The following is a 15,665-nucleotide window of genomic DNA, read 5'->3' on the forward strand; positions in this document are numbered from 1 at the left end:
AAGAACTGTTTTAGAATCACACATTTCTTCAGTTGTCATATTTTTAAAGTCTCCCTCAGTTCTAGCTGGTGTAGGTAACTCAGTTTTTCCTCATCTTTCATGACCATAACACTTCTGAAGATCATAGGCTGTTCTCTAAATGGCTTGATTTGTTTGTCCAGTGTATTCTCATGACTAGATTCAGGTAATGTGTTTTTAAAAATAGGAATAGCTCAGAAGTAATGCTGTATTCTTATTCTATCCTATCAGGCTTTGACAGTTGGACTGAATACTATATTTTTCATGGTTTGAAACACTTACTTTCTTAGGATATAGAGGGCTTAGTAGATGGTACAAGTGGTGCTGCCCTCAGTCTGTCCCATTGTTACTAATGCTCTCTTCTATCACTTGATTATGCTGCTGTCTGCCAGGTTTTCCTCTCTCAAATGAAACACCTCTTCCCTTATGCCTGCCTTGTACTGCGCCACTTGATGGTATTAATTCTGAATAGCTCAGGAACAAGGAAGAGGCCTTCCATGTTTGAATGTAAAAATAAGAAAAAGGGAGTAAACATACTAATAGACCTCTATTTGATACATGTGTCAATAAGAAACCTTAACATTCTTTTGTCTCTTGTTGGTTGTTTCCTTCTCTAAAACAGCAAGCTTGGGCAACAGATGATGTAGCTCAGATTTATGATAAGTGTATTACAGAACTGGAGCAGCATCTACATGCCATCCCACCAACGTTGGCCATGAACCCTCAAGCTCAGGCTCTTCGAAGTCTCTTGGAGGTTGTAGTTTTATCTCGAAACTCTCGGGATGCCATAGCTGCTCTTGGATTGCTCCAAAAGGTTGGTTCTTAAGCTATTACTTTTAGAAAATGCTAGGTGTGTAAACATTTATTGACATGCACCACCATCTACATATTTATGCAGTTACGCTTAAGATTTCATAATATAAATCAAGTACCCTGTCAGGCTTGAGTGCAGTGATGTGATCATGGGCTCAAGTGAGCCTCCCACATCACCCTCTCAAGTAGCTGGGATTACAGGTGTGCACTGCCAAGCCAAGCTAATTTTTAATTTTTTTGTAGAGACAGGTCTTGCTTTGTTGCCCAGGTTGTTCTCAATCTCCTGGGCTCAAGTGGCCCTCCCTCCTGAGCCTCCCAAAGCGTTGGGATTATAGGACATGAGCCACTGAGCCCAGCTGCCCTTTAGATTTTGAGGGACAAGTTGATCCAATAATTTGGATCCGGGTAGGTAGGGAGCCCTGGGTTTTAACTATAGCAGAGTCGTTTATGACGATGAAGAGCACAGAATGAACTTAAATCAGATAGAATTTAGAGTGTATGTGATAGGCAACTGAAAGGGATGTTTGGAGAGTGGAAAGGACAGGGAGGCTTTGGAAGGTATTTGGTACTTGGCATTGAGATTTGGTTTCTGGCTGTGATAGTTGGGCCAAGCACTGTATTTTTCATGGTTTTGAACACTTTCTTTCTCCCATAGGCTGTAGAGGGCTTACTAGATGCCACAAGTGGTGCTGATGCTGACCTTCTGCTGCGCTACAGGGAATGCCACCTCTTGGTCCTAAAAGCTCTGCAGGATGGCCGGGCATATGGGTCTCCATGGTGCAACAAACAGATCACAAGGTCAGTAGCCATCTTCGAAAAGTAGTGAGTATTGGACTGCGACTGCCTTTTGACATAGATAGTACTGTTTATGTCCAGGGGTTTCCCTTTTTTCTAGTAGGTAGGTCGGACACTTGGACTTCCTACTTCTGAGGAGTGAGAATTGTTAAGTAGTTGTTTTCCATCTGGTCTCTACCTTCTCCCCATGTTGGATATAGAAAACCAGTACCTTGTTTTGGGGAATATATTGTAGGTCATTGTTTTAAAAGGTTTCAGTGATTTCTCAGAAGTGGTATTCATGTATAAATATTTTAATGTCTTAAATGGAATCCTCTGTATCCTAGGATTTGAAAGGAGAGCCTGGGCTATCTGTTCTATTTCATTACTGGCTGTTTTTAAATTTGGACACTGATTTGCAGTTGAATCTCAAGGCATTCTTAATTTGGAGCAAATTTCCATTGAGTAAAATGGGCACTTTATACAGTATGGTTAAGCCTATATGAGTAAAGATATTCAACCTTTTCTAGGTGCCTAATTGAATGTCGGGATGAATATAAATATAATGTGGAGGCTGTGGAGCTGCTAATTCGCAATCATTTGGTTAATATGCAGCAGTATGATCTTCACCTAGCGCAGGTATGGAAGGAATTTACTTGCATGGACAAAAGGACTCAGGGAAGTATGTTTGCTCTTAAGTGTTTTCCCTCTTACATTGTGTTTTCTGTGTTGCCAGTCAATGGAGAATGGCTTAAACTACATGGCTGTGGCATTTGCTATGCAGTTGGTAAAAATCCTGCTGGTGGATGAAAGGAGTGTTGCTCATGTTACTGAGGCAGATCTGTTCCACACCATTGAAACCCTCATGAGGATTAATGCTCATTCCAGAGGCAATGCTCCAGAAGGGTGAGGATGAAATGCTTTGAGATCCCTGTGCATTTAGTAGTCTCCTAATATCTTTAGGAATGAATATGCAGACTTACTAACATTACTTGTTATAACTGCTTTACCAGCCACATATGGATGGGTAGCTTTGGTAAGAGCTAATATTGTCACTTGAATTATGAAAGCTTAATTGACTGCCAAGTCTTCTTGGCACAGAGCAGTACATACGGTACCAGACTTAGTGTCAGAGTCCTGTGTTTAAGCCCTGGTCATGCCACTTAAAAGCTTTCTGATTTTAGGCAAATTGACTTACCCTCCTTAAACCTATTCTTTATAGAAAATGGAAATAATTTCTCAAAGAACTATTGGAAATCAAGAGAAGTACCGTAAAGAAACCATGGTACATAGTAGGCAAGCAGTGAATATTTGTTGACTCTGAACATCAGCTTCATTTAAATGAACACGTTTTTTGGGCAAGGAGTAGCTTAACTGAGGGCAGTTGTTTGCATGTTGTGTGCTCATGAGCAAGCGGATAAGAGACTAAGTATAGTTTTGTTTCAGTGTGGAAGTGGTAAAGCGAAGTGGTAAACCACTCTTGTGGTTGCTGTTAAATAAGTAAACCATACATCCATATGTCTGTAAAATCACAACTACGAGGAGACTGATTTTCACCCTGAATTTATTGTACTAGATTGCCCCAGCTGATGGAAGTAGTGCGATCCAACTATGAAGCAATGATTGATCGTGCTCATGGAGGCCCAAACTTTATGATGCATTCTGGGATCTCTCAAGCCTCAGAGTATGATGACCCTCCAGGCCTGAGGGAGAAGGCAGAGTATCTTCTGAGGGAATGGGTGAATCTCTACCATTCAGCAGCAGCTGGCCGTGACAGTACCAAAGCTTTCTCTGCGTTTGTTGGACAGGTAGAGCTTTTGGAAAGAAAGGTGCTTTTTATTCAACATAAGTAGGGTGTGATGCCTCCAGTAGTAAAGCTCAGTATTATGTACATGTGGTCAGACAGTTACCTCCATACTCATGCAAATCCAAACTGTCATCATTATATGGTTAAATTACAGCCTGTTTTCTCATGGTTGATCACTAAGCAATAAAGGCAACATTCCCTCCCACTGTTGGTTCTCTATATTCCATTTCAGTTGTCACAGCTACAAACTGCAATGGGTCAGATAATGAATAATGAAACTACCAAATGTATTTTTACTAGCACTGATGGGACCGTGGACTAATAAATATGTAAAATTCTCACAGTAGCCCACATTAAAAAAAAATGACAAAAATGCTTATTTAAATGGTAGAGTGTTTTATTGTATTTTCTAATTTAAATATCTACCTAAACATAGTGACATGTTCCTTTGGAAAATACTTTCCAGTATTTTCATTAGATTTGATGCAAGTTGGACTTTGACTTAAAAGTGTTAGGAACAAAGCTCCTAACTGAAAATCAAGTTTGGCAGGAATGTTTGTGAATAGGATGAACAGGAAAAATGTGGGAACCAAGCCATAGTACCATTTAGCATTCTGTTTTTGATTATCACTGGTTGCTTTCGGCGACTGTGAGGGAATCAGACACAATAAGTCCATGTGTCCTAATTATAATATAACTTGGCAAGAGTGGTACTTTTCCTGAATTGACCTTGGAATTTCCTTTATTAGAACTGTTGTAATTTTTTTTCAGGGTGAGTTGTCTGCTTACTTCTGTAGATTGACCATTATATTTCTTCAAACTGAACCCAAAACTTTTAGGTATATTGCTAAAGAAAGATTACAGCCGGGCGCGGTGGCTCACGCCTGTAATCCCAGCACTTTGGGAGGCCGAGGCGGGCGGATCACGAGGTCAGGAGATCGAGACCATCCTGGCTAACATGGTGAAACCCCGTCTCCACTAAAAAATACAAAAAATTAGCCGGGCGAGGTGGCGGTCGCCTGTAGTCCCAGCTACGCGGGAGGCTGAGGCAGGAGAATGGCGTGAACCCCGGGGGGCGGAGCCTGCGGTGAGCCGAGATCGCGCCACTGCACTCCAGCCTGGGTGAAAGAGCGAGACTCCGTCTCACAAAAAAAAAAAAAAAAAAAAGGAAAAAAAAAAAAAAAAAGAAAGATTACAAATTAGGTCTCTTTCTTCAAATTAATGACAATTGAATGTGGAAGAGCTGACTTCAATTCTAGAAGTTATTTGAAATTAGGTTTACTTTTCGGCCAGGCACTGTGGCTCACGTCTGTAATCCCAGCATTTTGGGAGGCCGAGGCAGGCGGATCACGAGGTCTGGAGATGGAGACCATCCTGGCTAACACAGTGAAACCCTGTCTCTATTAAAAATACAAAGAAATTAGCCGGGTATGGTGGCGGGTGCCTGTAGTCCCGGCTACTCGGGAGGCTGAGGCAGGAGAATGGCGTGAACCCGGGAGGTGGAGCTTACAGTGAGCCGAGATGGCGCCACTGCACTCCAGCCTGGGCAACAGAGCGAGACTCCGTCTCCAAAAAAAAAAGAAAAAAGAAATTAGGTTTGCTTTTCAAAATGAATGTTACTCAGTAAATCATACTGAGTATATTTCTCCCCTAAAAGAACCCAGGGAATTACAAAGCATACCCTACCGAAAAGCCATTACTGCATGTTAATAGTCTGATTTATAATTTGAATGGAAGAAATTGGAATCCATTGGTCTTTCTGATCATTGCTGTTTCATGGGTATGGATGTGGCACCTGTCTCAGCCCTTCCTGCTGGCTTATTTGCTCTCATTTCATCTTTCTCTTGAAAAAGATAGTGTATTATACTTTTCTGTGCTGTTTTGTATCCTTTTAAAAATTCTTTCCTTCTTGTGCTCCTCCTTGACCATAGTACTCTGTCCTAATATTCCTCACTCTCTGTTAGTTTTACAGATACCAGTGTAGACAAAAAGTCCCTTTGCCATGCTGGCATTCTGTCCCAGCAGGGTACAGTATTATCGTAGTCTAACCAATTCAGTTGTCTTTACTGCTTATCAGGGACAGTTAAGTTGTTTCAAAAATTTCAAGATAACCTTGAAGTTTTTTTTTCTGAACTTGGTTTCTTTGTTTAGTAAGTAGTGACCTGTTCTTCCTCTGTAGCCTTAATGCGTATTTCACTGTTGTCTTTTTTTGTTTGTTTATTTTAAAAGGTTGAGGGGAACTAGCCAAATAACATTCCCACTGCTTCACTTCTAGTTCATATGTCATATAGTTTCTAATTTTTCCTTTCTTTTAAATAAACTTGTGTTTCCCACATTATTTTAACTTAACATAACATTTTATTACATTAAAATACCTAGATCCGATTTGTATTTCCATTTGGTACTTACCTATTTTACAAATTATTGATTTTTCTGGGAGTAGCTTGTTGGAGTTTTAAAATCTTTGTTATTGGCTAATTCAGTTTGAGGAAATTATCTTTAGATCCTTCAGAAGTACCTTAAATTCTGTGAGAAAGTAAAATATATGCAATTTAGTCTTCTCCTTCGAGTCCACAATGTCTTAGCATGACTTATAGTTACTAACAGTTTGTTTTATTTGCATGGTTAATTTTCCACATTATTTGGTGGGGACCTACTGTTCAAAATTGCCATGATAATCTGTCAGTTTCCATCTTCCTTGTTCTACATTAAACTTAAAACTGGAGGAATTCTGTCATGGCACCTTAATGGGAAAATAATTCTGATAATACATTTATTACAATGTAAGAATTAGAAATATGACAGTAGGAACAAATGAGAATATCTCTTAAGCCTGAAAATTAAAGGTATATGAAGTTTATTTGTGTGTTATCTCATTTGTCTTTATTTTTTGTTCCCGTGGTAGATGCACCAGCAAGGAATACTGAAGACCGATGATCTCATAACAAGGTTCTTTCGTCTGTGTACTGAAATGTGTGTTGAAATCAGTTACCGTGCACAGGCAGAGCAGCAGCACAATCCTGCTGCTAATCCCACCATGATCCGAGCCAAGTGCTATCACAACCTGGATGCCTTTGTTCGACTCATTGCACTGCTCGTGAAACACTCAGGGGAGGCCACCAACACTGTCACAAAGATTAATCTGCTGAACAAGGTCTGAAATCCTTTGTTGCCTTAGTCTTGGTCTACATCAGTGGGGTGTTTTATTTATTTATTTATTTATTTATTTATTTATTTATTTATTTATTTTTATATTGTTTATTTTGAGAGAGTCTCACTCTGCCACCCAGGCTGGAGTGTCTCCGAAGTAGCTGGGAATACAGGCATGAGCCACGATGCCTGAAGCTTTTCTGTTTTTAGTAGAGTCTTACCATGTTGCCCAAGCTGGTCTCAAACTTCTGGCCTCGAGTGATCCACCTGCCTTGGCTTCCCATAGTGCTGGGATTACAGGCATGAACCACCATGCCCGGCCTCATCAGTGGTTTCTTTGAGACAGAGACTCGCTCTGTCACCCAGGCTGGAGTGCAGTGGTGCAATCTCGTCTCACTGCAAACTCCGCCTCCTAGGTTCACACCATTCTACCTCAGCCTCGTGAGTAGCTGGGACTACAGGCACTCGCTACCATGCCTGGCTAATTTTTTTTGTATTTTTTGTTTTATGTTGTTTTGAGACGGAGTCTCACTCTGTCACCCAGGCTGGAGTACAGTGGCAGGACCTCGGCTCACTGCAAGCTCTGCCTCCCGGATTCACGCCATTCTCCTGCCTCAGCCTCCCGAGTAGCTGGGACTACAGGCACCCACCACTGTGCCTGGCTAATTTTTTGTATTTTTAGTAGAGACAGGGTTTCACCGTGTTAGCCAGGATGGTCTCGATCTCCCGACCTCATGATCCGCCCGCCTCAGCCTCCCAAAGTGCTGGGATTATAGGCGTGAGCCACCGAGCCCGGTCACATCAGTGGTTCTTAACCCTATTGGGTCCCTCAAGTGACCCGCCTGCCTCGACTTCCGAAAGTGCTGGGATTACAGGCATGAGCCATCATGCCTGGCCACATAAGTGGTTCTTAACCCTATTGAGGCCAACCGTTCCCCGAAACATTTTGTTAATGCCTCTTTTCTGTCCTGAAATTAAATTTGTAAATAATATGTAAACATACCCGCTCAGTCTTAGAATATAGTGCCTTAACCGAAATACAAAAAAGAGACCATAATGTATTTCAGTATGTTAATGCTTGGTAGTATGAATTTGCCCCATACACAGAATCCCTGTGAGTGGGTGGCTAGAAGTGCCCCCTGCTGATAGATTGGCAATTCAAGTACATGAGTGATATTAGTCATTGGCTTGATTTACACAGTGGAGTTCCTAGAAATTTGAATGTTAAAACAGTGCAAAAATATGTGTAAAAATGGACTTTGATTTTGGATTTGGGAAATTAGAGATGTGTTCTTCAAGCCCCTCACTGTTCAGTGGGCAAGTCAAGTGGAATGGGATCTCTGCAGCCTAACAGCTTTCCTGGCCCCTGCCTACTAAATGCCAAGACAGGCGTAAGTCATTCCCACATGTCAGCTTCATGTCAGACCAGACAAATTAGATTGTTCTATTGTGTTAACATGGTGAAATGTGAGGGGTTTTGCTGATTTCTAGAGCTGAAGAAAAACCATTGGGCATTTGTGGAGAATATTCAGGTGTGGTCCAAGGATGTTGAAATTCAAAGAAACACAAAACACTAAAGGCGGAGTCAGACCAATTTATGGCCCTATCGGCTGCCAGCATGTAATTTTGTATTCAAATTGTATATATGCTTTCCTTTAATGTTGGGTTTAAGAATGCAAAGTTTAAAAAGCATGACATCAAAGTGGTGAGTGGATTATCTGAATGATTTACAAGCTCTGATTTGTGTTTTATGTAGGTCCTTGGTATAGTAGTGGGAGTTCTCCTTCAGGATCATGATGTTCGTCAGAGTGAATTTCAGCAGCTTCCCTACCATCGAATTTTTATCATGCTTCTCTTGGAACTCAATGCACCTGAACATGTGTTGGAAACCATTAATTTCCAGACACTTACAGCTTTCTGGTGAGTATTGTGTTTGTGATTTTGTGTCAAGGTTTGCTGGATTAATGTAGTAAAATTTTGGGAGTAGAACTCTTGAGCATTTTGAGCCTACATTCATGTGCTGTTCACTGTATTTAAGTTGGACTGTGCTTCTGACTGAGGTTTTTCTTCTTTCAGCAATACATTCCACATCTTGAGGCCTACCAAAGCTCCTGGCTTTGTATATGCCTGGCTTGAACTGATTTCCCATCGGATATTTATTGCAAGAATGCTGGCACATACGCCACAGCAGAAGGTGTGGCTGCAGTTTATCTCCTGTAGATGAAGACTATAACTACCTGGGCTTATTTATTAGCATTGCCTATATATTTCTGTTAGTCATTTAGTAGTAATTGTACTTCTTCCAAACTTAGTTGGGAATGCTATTTAGTGTTCACTCAAGTCAAGTGCTTGACTGCCTCTGCCTGAAAGCCATTCCTCAGTGATTAGGTGTTGCTGCTTCAACTCAGTTGTGGGCCACCTGTGTCAGTCTCTCAAGTTTTTTTTATTGTTTTTTCCTTTCTTTTAAAATGTTTTGCTTCTTTATACATAGGAATGATTTATTTTACATATTTGTCAGTTAAGGGTTTTTTTGGGGGGTAAGGGTGTTGTTTTTAAAGCTGAAATCTATGTGTGCCCTCAAACATCTGAATAAATCTCTGGGTAACAGGGCTCTGGAGCTTGTTGGTTTTACAGACTCACTTTAAATGCTGAAGGCTCTCAAACTAAGGTTGAGGACTACTGGGCTATGTTATTTTGAAGGATTATGATCAAGTTCTATTTAAGAGTTCTTTATCTAATTGGTAATACAACACAGTTAACATGATAAGTTTTTTTCCTCCCATCTTGGAATTAAATTGGCAAATGAGTACTGCAGAAAGTACCATTCTTTGGCCCCTCAGATCAGAAGAAATGTGACTGCTATGTAATGGAGTGAACTTGACAAAGAAGGTGAAATAGCTCTTAAATGAAGTTTTGTTTGGCGGAGAAGGGCATTCTAGGAGGAAGGAACACAACATATTAAATACAATTATCCAAGAATTGATTGAACATAATTGGTATAGTTGGGGGAGGGTGAGCAGGCTGATATTGGCTGAAAGTAGAGAATTCATGCCATGGACTCAACAAGGTTATTTGCGAAGAGTTGAGGAGTTGGAAGAGAGAAAGGAAATGGCTGAGACTTAATAAGGAATTAAGAAAACACATTTCTAGTTGTAAGTTTCTGCAGTTGAGTGTTTTGTGTTCTATCAGAAGTTTACTCCTCTCCCTTTTTAAATTTTGCTACAGGTACACAGGGACCATTATGTCTTGAAATCTCTGGAGCCAGTTTTTTTTCAAATATTATTTCCCACTATCTCCATAATAACTTGATCCTTTTTAATCTTTTTAATGCCAATCTTTTTTCTTTTTTTTGAGACGGAGTTTTGCTCTTGTCCAGGCTGGAGTGCAGTGCTGCGACCTCGGCTCACTGCAACCCCTGCCTCCCGGGTTGAAGCAATTCTCGGGCCTCAGCCTCTGGAGTAGCTGGGATTACAGGCGCCCACCACCTCGCCTGGCTAATTTTTTTGTATTTTTAGTTGAGACAGGATTTCAACATGTTGGCCAGGCTGGTCTTGAACTCCTGACTTGAAGTGATCCACCGGCCTTGGCCTCCCAGAGTGCTGGGATTACAGTTGTCAACCACTGTGCCTGGCCTTTAATGCCAGTCTTTAGTAGAGGTACTTAACATTAGTATTCTCTACTTATATTAGCATGAAGAAGATAAGTCAGTGTAGCTGCTTAGGCGACTTGTAGTGGCTGAAAAACAGCTGAGTATAATTATGACTCATGTACATTTCTTTCTTTCAGGGGTGGCCTATGTATGCACAGCTACTGATTGATTTATTCAAATATTTAGCGCCTTTCCTTAGAAATGTGGAACTCACCAAACCTATGCAAATCCTCTACAAGGTAATTAACTTGGACTTATTATAAATTAAAATAACTGAGATCTTAAGAAAATACACTTTAGGAATCTGAGGCCTTTTTTTGTTAAGCCTTTGAGGCATGACATACATTCAGAAAAGTGTAAAAAATCAAGTGTACTTGCATAACCAGCACCCAAATTGTACAGTGTTTGTGTATGTTCAGCTGTAGAAGATACTACAGTTTTACAAAGCGTTTGTACCAGTTTACACTTTTAAACAGCACAGAGGAGTTACTGGTTTTCCCACATCTTCATCTTGCCATACCTGGTATTATCTGTTTTTCATTTTAGCCATTTTGGCAGTTGTACTGTGAGATCTCATTGTGGATTTAATTTTGTTGGTGATTTATCTTTTTTTTTTTTTTTTTTTTTTGAGACAGTGTCTCACTCTGAAAGCCAGGCTGTAGTGCAGTGGCGTGCTCAGCTTACTGCAACCTCTGCCTCCCAGGTTCAAGTGATTCTTGTGCCTCAGTCTCCCTAGTAGCAGAGACTACAGGCATGTGCCACCACGCCTGGCTAATTTTTTGTATTTTTAGTAGACATGGGGGATCTCATCACATTGGCTACGCTCGTCTCAAACTCCTGACCTTAAGTGATCAGTCCGCCTCAGCCTCCTGAAGTGCTGGGATTACAGGCGTGAGCCACTGCACCCAGCCTTCTTGATGATTTCTTAATGAGGTTTTCATGTGTAGATCAGCCATGGATATCACATTTTTGTGATGCTCCTCTTCCAGTCTTTTGGCTGTTGTTTGTATTTTTATTTATTAAATAATTCTTTATATGTTTTAAATACAAGCCCTTTGTTACTATATATTCAAACATCTCCCACTCTCACAGCTTGCCCTTTTACTCCCTTAAAGGAAGGGGGAGGTGTCTTTTGAGGATCAGAAGCTTTAAGATTTATTGTAGTCAAAATTGCAGATTTTTAAACTTTTATTAAAAGTTGCTTTTTGTGACTTGTGTAGGAAATCTTTGCATGTCTCAATGTGCTAAGGTGTTCTATTTTCCACCTATCTGAATTGTCAGATTTATGAGCATAAAATCGTTTAATGTTCTGAAACTATTTTTTATGACTGTAGGATCTGTAATGTCATTCCTGACATTAATAATTTTTGTTTTCTCTGTCAGCCTTGGTTAGGGTTTATCAATTTATTTTTTCTAATAACTAACTTGGGCCTTGATTTTCTCCCTTTTCAGTACTTTAAAAAATTTATTATATGCTTTTACTCTACTTTCTTTGGTTTTCATTAGTTCTTTTTTTTTTTTAGCTTCTGGAGATAGATGCTTACATCATTGTATCTTTATTTTTTGTCCAGTCTCCTCTTCTAGCATATTCATTTCAGCCTGTAAACTCTTGATGCCTAGTTTTTCATGATACCTAAATGGAAATATTTGATAAATCATCTGTGATAATGTTAATTAAAGCCTAAAACTTTTTAAGAAATGTTACTAAAGTATACTTTATTATTTTGGGGGGGTGGGGGGCTTAAGTTATAATAGGAAAACGTTACTGCATTTTCCTTAGTGTGGAAATATTTTTCTTGTTTTTTAAAAATAGGGCACTTTAAGAGTGCTGCTGGTTCTTTTGCATGATTTCCCAGAGTTCCTTTGTGATTACCATTATGGGTTCTGTGATGTGATCCCACCTAATTGTATCCAGTTAAGAAATTTGATCTTGAGTGCCTTTCCAAGAAACATGAGGCTCCCCGACCCATTCACTCCTAATCTAAAGGTAAGGTTCCAACTAGTTAAAGGAAAACTTATGTCTTAATATTTCAGTCCTTTCTCTGATAAGTAGACTGTTCAACACTTCCCTACCCAACATAACATGCACACTGTTAGTTAAGGGTACTCTTTAAAGGAAATAATAATGTTATTAAGCCTGATATAGGATATGATATTGTTGCTATTGCTGTTGCTGGTGAATATTGGTTCACAGCATTTTTCTAGTTGCTAGTTTTCTTATTAATTTTGATATTAAATTTAGCTCTATTTACAGAACCACAGCTTAGGTGTTGGGGCAATCATTTGCTGGGTGTGCCCCATCATGGCAAAGAACTGCAGAACAAACAGACCTTTGTAATCTTTTTCTTTTTTTGAGGCAGAGTCTTACTCTGTGACCCAGGCTGGAGTGCAGTGGTGCAGTCTCGGCTTACTGCAACCTCCCCTTCGCTGGTTCAAGCTATTATCCCGCCCCAGTCTCCCAAGTAGCTGGGATTACAGGCACGTTCCACCACGCCTGGCTAACTTTTTGTATGTGTTTAGTAGAGATGGGGTTTCGCCATGTTGGCCAGGTTGGTTTTGAGCTCCTCACCTCAAGTAATCTTCCTGCCTCAGCCTCCCAAAGTGCTGGGATTACAGGTGTGAGCCACCGCGCCCTGCCATAGTCTCCGTATTTCACAGTTTTGTGTGTCTGTGCGCTTGTGCAGTTGTTCCTTGGTCCCTTGCTATTCTTGGAGGATTGGTTCTAGGACCCACTGGGACACTGAATTTTAAATATGCTTAAGTCCTGTATGTAAAGTGACATATAACCTTTGCATATCCCCTTAAATGACATCTGTATTGCTTATGATACCTAATGTAGTGTAATGCTATTATGGAAATAACTATTTTAAACTATACTAATAACTTTAAAATTTGTGTTTTTTATTGTTGTATTATTATTATTAATTTGTATTTATTTATTTATTTATTTTTGAGACGGAGTCTCACTCTGTCACCCAGGCTGGAGTGCAGTGGTGCAATCTCGGCTCACTGCAACTTCTGCCTCCTGGGGTCCAGTGATTCTCCTGCCTCACCTCCGAAGTAGCTGGTACTACAGGTGCCCACCACCATGCCCGGCTAATTTTTTTTTGTATTTTTACAAAAAACGAGTTTTTCTTTGTTTTTACAAAAAACGGGGTTTCACTAGTTGGCCAGGCTGGTCTCAAACTCCTCACCTCACGATCTGCCTGCCTTGGCCTCCCAAAGTGCTGGGATTACAGGCCTGAGCCACTGCACCCGGCCTTTATTGTGGTTTTATTTTTTATTGACCCCATCATCTACCTATACCTTCACCCCCCATCTTTTCGATTTGAGGTTAATTAGATATGGAACCTAAGGGTATGGAGAACCCACTGTATTTTTTTAAGTTGTTGGAATAAAGGAGAGAGAGGACCACTTAAAATCTCACCACCCTGACATGGCTACTATAGTTTAAGAGATGGGGGTCTTATTGTGTTGCCCAGGCTGAAGGGCAGTGACTATTCACAGGTGTGAACATAGTGCACTTCAGCCTCAGGCTCCTGTGCTCAAGCCGTCCTCCTGCCTTAGCCTCCAGAGTAGCTGCGACTAGAGGTGCACACCACTAGAAGTGCCCAGCTATAGTTTAAATGTAGTCTCTACTCTTTCTGACACATGCATTTTTTATTTTTTATTTTTTTATTTTTTATTTTTTGAGACGGAGTTTCGTTCTTGTTGCCCAGTCTGGAGTGCAATGGCGCGATCTCTGGCTCACTGCAACCTCCGCCTCCTGGGTTCAAGCGATTCTCCTGCCTCAGCCTCCTGAGCAGCTGGGATTACAGGTACCACACCCAGCTAATTTTGTATTTTTAGTAGAGATGGGGTTTCTCCATGTTGGTCAGAGTGGTCTTGAACTCCCAACCTCAGGTGATCCGCCTGCCTCGGCCTCCCAAAGTGCTGGGTTTACAGGTGTGAGCCATTGCGCCCGGCTTCATTTTTTTTTTTTTTTTTTTTTTTTTTTTTTTTTTTTTTTTTTAAAGGAGTAAGTGTGATGTCTGGTCTTGCTGGGGCTTCTTTTCAAAGACTCTTGGTGAGTGAGGAATCTTATTCCGGATTATTATTTTGAAATCCAAGTCCAGGAAAAATCAGTTAGTTGTGCAAATTAGACCTTTGCCCAAAAGGTGTCTTGCCTCTGGGAAGGAAATACATTACAGAGTGAGAAATTTTTATCATTTTTTACCAAGATTCATCTAAAGAAAGAAAGACTGATTAAAATAATAAAATGTGGCAGCTGTGCTCTTCAAGGCATTTATAGTGTATATAGTTTTAGAAAAACAGTCCCAGTACTTTTTAGCATAGATGTAATTTACTAATAAAAATGACTGTGCTTGTGATTCTTGATTTTATCTGTGGCAGGTGGACATGTTGAGTGAAATTAACATTGCTCCCCGGATTCTCACCAATTTCACTGGAGTAATGCCACCTCAGTTCAAAAAGGATTTGGATTCCTATCTTAAAACTCGATCACCAGTCACTTTTCTGTCTGATCTGCGCAGCAACCTACAGGTTAATTGGTTTGGCTTAAAACTCAGCTATGTCTTCCATATAAAGCACTTTCTATGTATGGTCCTGTGTGTGGTCCATTTGGGAGTTAGTCTTTTATTGTCATTTCCATCAATTGGGTGAGGTTGATTAACTGGATTTATGTATTTTACTAGTTCATTTCATTAGTGATATTTTGCTACAGCTTTGGACAAGACGGCCCTATAAGAGTAGACCACAGACAGTCATTAGCTGTTGGTACTCCTAGGATTTTTCTAAATACCTGGATGCTGATTTACATTTCTCTATAGGATATTTTGGAAAGTTATATATTTACAATCTGTATATGCCATGCAACTACAACTTTCTCTCCAAATCTTTAATTGGCACGGTGCATATTTTGATTTTATAAACTTTACTTTAGAGCTGTGCCTTGAGCTTTGGCTTCCTGAGGGAAATCACATTTCTCTTATTGATACAACCACCTTTGGAGCATCTGTGTATTTGGTAAATAACCTCACGAATTCAAGCAAGTGAATCACAATAAATGTTTGGCCTTTCCATGAAGGTGTAAGAAGGGTTTAGAAATACTGGTGCTAGAATTGGTCCTCTGCAGGAGTAAGCATAAGGAGTTCTGTTTTGCTCATTTTAAGGTATCCAATGAACCTGGGAATCGCTACAACCTCCAGCTCATCAATGCACTGGTGCTCTATGTCGGGACTCAGGCCATTGCGCACATCCACAACAAGGGCAGCACACCTTCAATGAGCACCATCACTCACTCAGCACACATGGATATCTTCCAGAATTTGGCTGTGGACTTGGACACTGAGGGTGAGTGAAGCCTGCCAGTTTTCAGAGTAGCGTTCTCTGTGCTTTTTGCTACAATCTGATCACAAAAATAAAAATGCTTCAAGCCACAATAGTGAAGGAATG

The 15,665-nt window shown here is 40.4% G+C and overlaps 1 protein-coding gene across 13 annotated transcripts in view; it reads left to right on the forward strand.

Moving 5' to 3' along the window:
* CNOT1 (CCR4-NOT transcription complex subunit 1) overlaps positions 1-15,665 on the forward strand; it is a 110,164-nt gene that overhangs the window by 89,749 nt on the left and 4,750 nt on the right. For 7 of the 13 annotated variants that reach the window (XM_055299293.2, XM_055299295.2, XM_055299294.2 and 4 more), the window contains 12 exons: positions 641-832; positions 1,487-1,629; positions 2,136-2,244; positions 2,342-2,511; positions 3,182-3,413; positions 6,318-6,566; positions 8,319-8,482; positions 8,639-8,756; positions 10,349-10,450; positions 12,025-12,198; positions 14,604-14,753; positions 15,383-15,563. In XM_055299293.2, the coding sequence (XP_055155268.1) occupies positions 641-832; positions 1,487-1,629; positions 2,136-2,244; positions 2,342-2,511; positions 3,182-3,413; positions 6,318-6,566; positions 8,319-8,482; positions 8,639-8,756; positions 10,349-10,450; positions 12,025-12,198; positions 14,604-14,753; positions 15,383-15,563 (1,984 nt within the window). Of the gene's footprint in view, positions 1-640; positions 833-1,486; positions 1,630-2,135; positions 2,245-2,341; positions 2,512-3,181; positions 3,435-6,317; positions 6,567-8,318; positions 8,483-8,638; positions 8,757-10,348; positions 10,451-12,024; positions 12,199-14,603; positions 14,754-15,382; positions 15,564-15,665 lie in introns of all 13 variants that reach the window. The other 6 variants (XM_055299288.2, XM_055299292.2, XM_055299291.2 and 3 more) reach the window with 1 other exon arrangement.

The sequence above is a fragment of the Symphalangus syndactylus genome, chromosome 11 (assembly GCF_028878055.3).
Source record: "Symphalangus syndactylus isolate Jambi chromosome 11, NHGRI_mSymSyn1-v2.1_pri, whole genome shotgun sequence".
NCBI classification, from domain to species: domain Eukaryota; kingdom Metazoa; phylum Chordata; class Mammalia; order Primates; family Hylobatidae; genus Symphalangus; species Symphalangus syndactylus.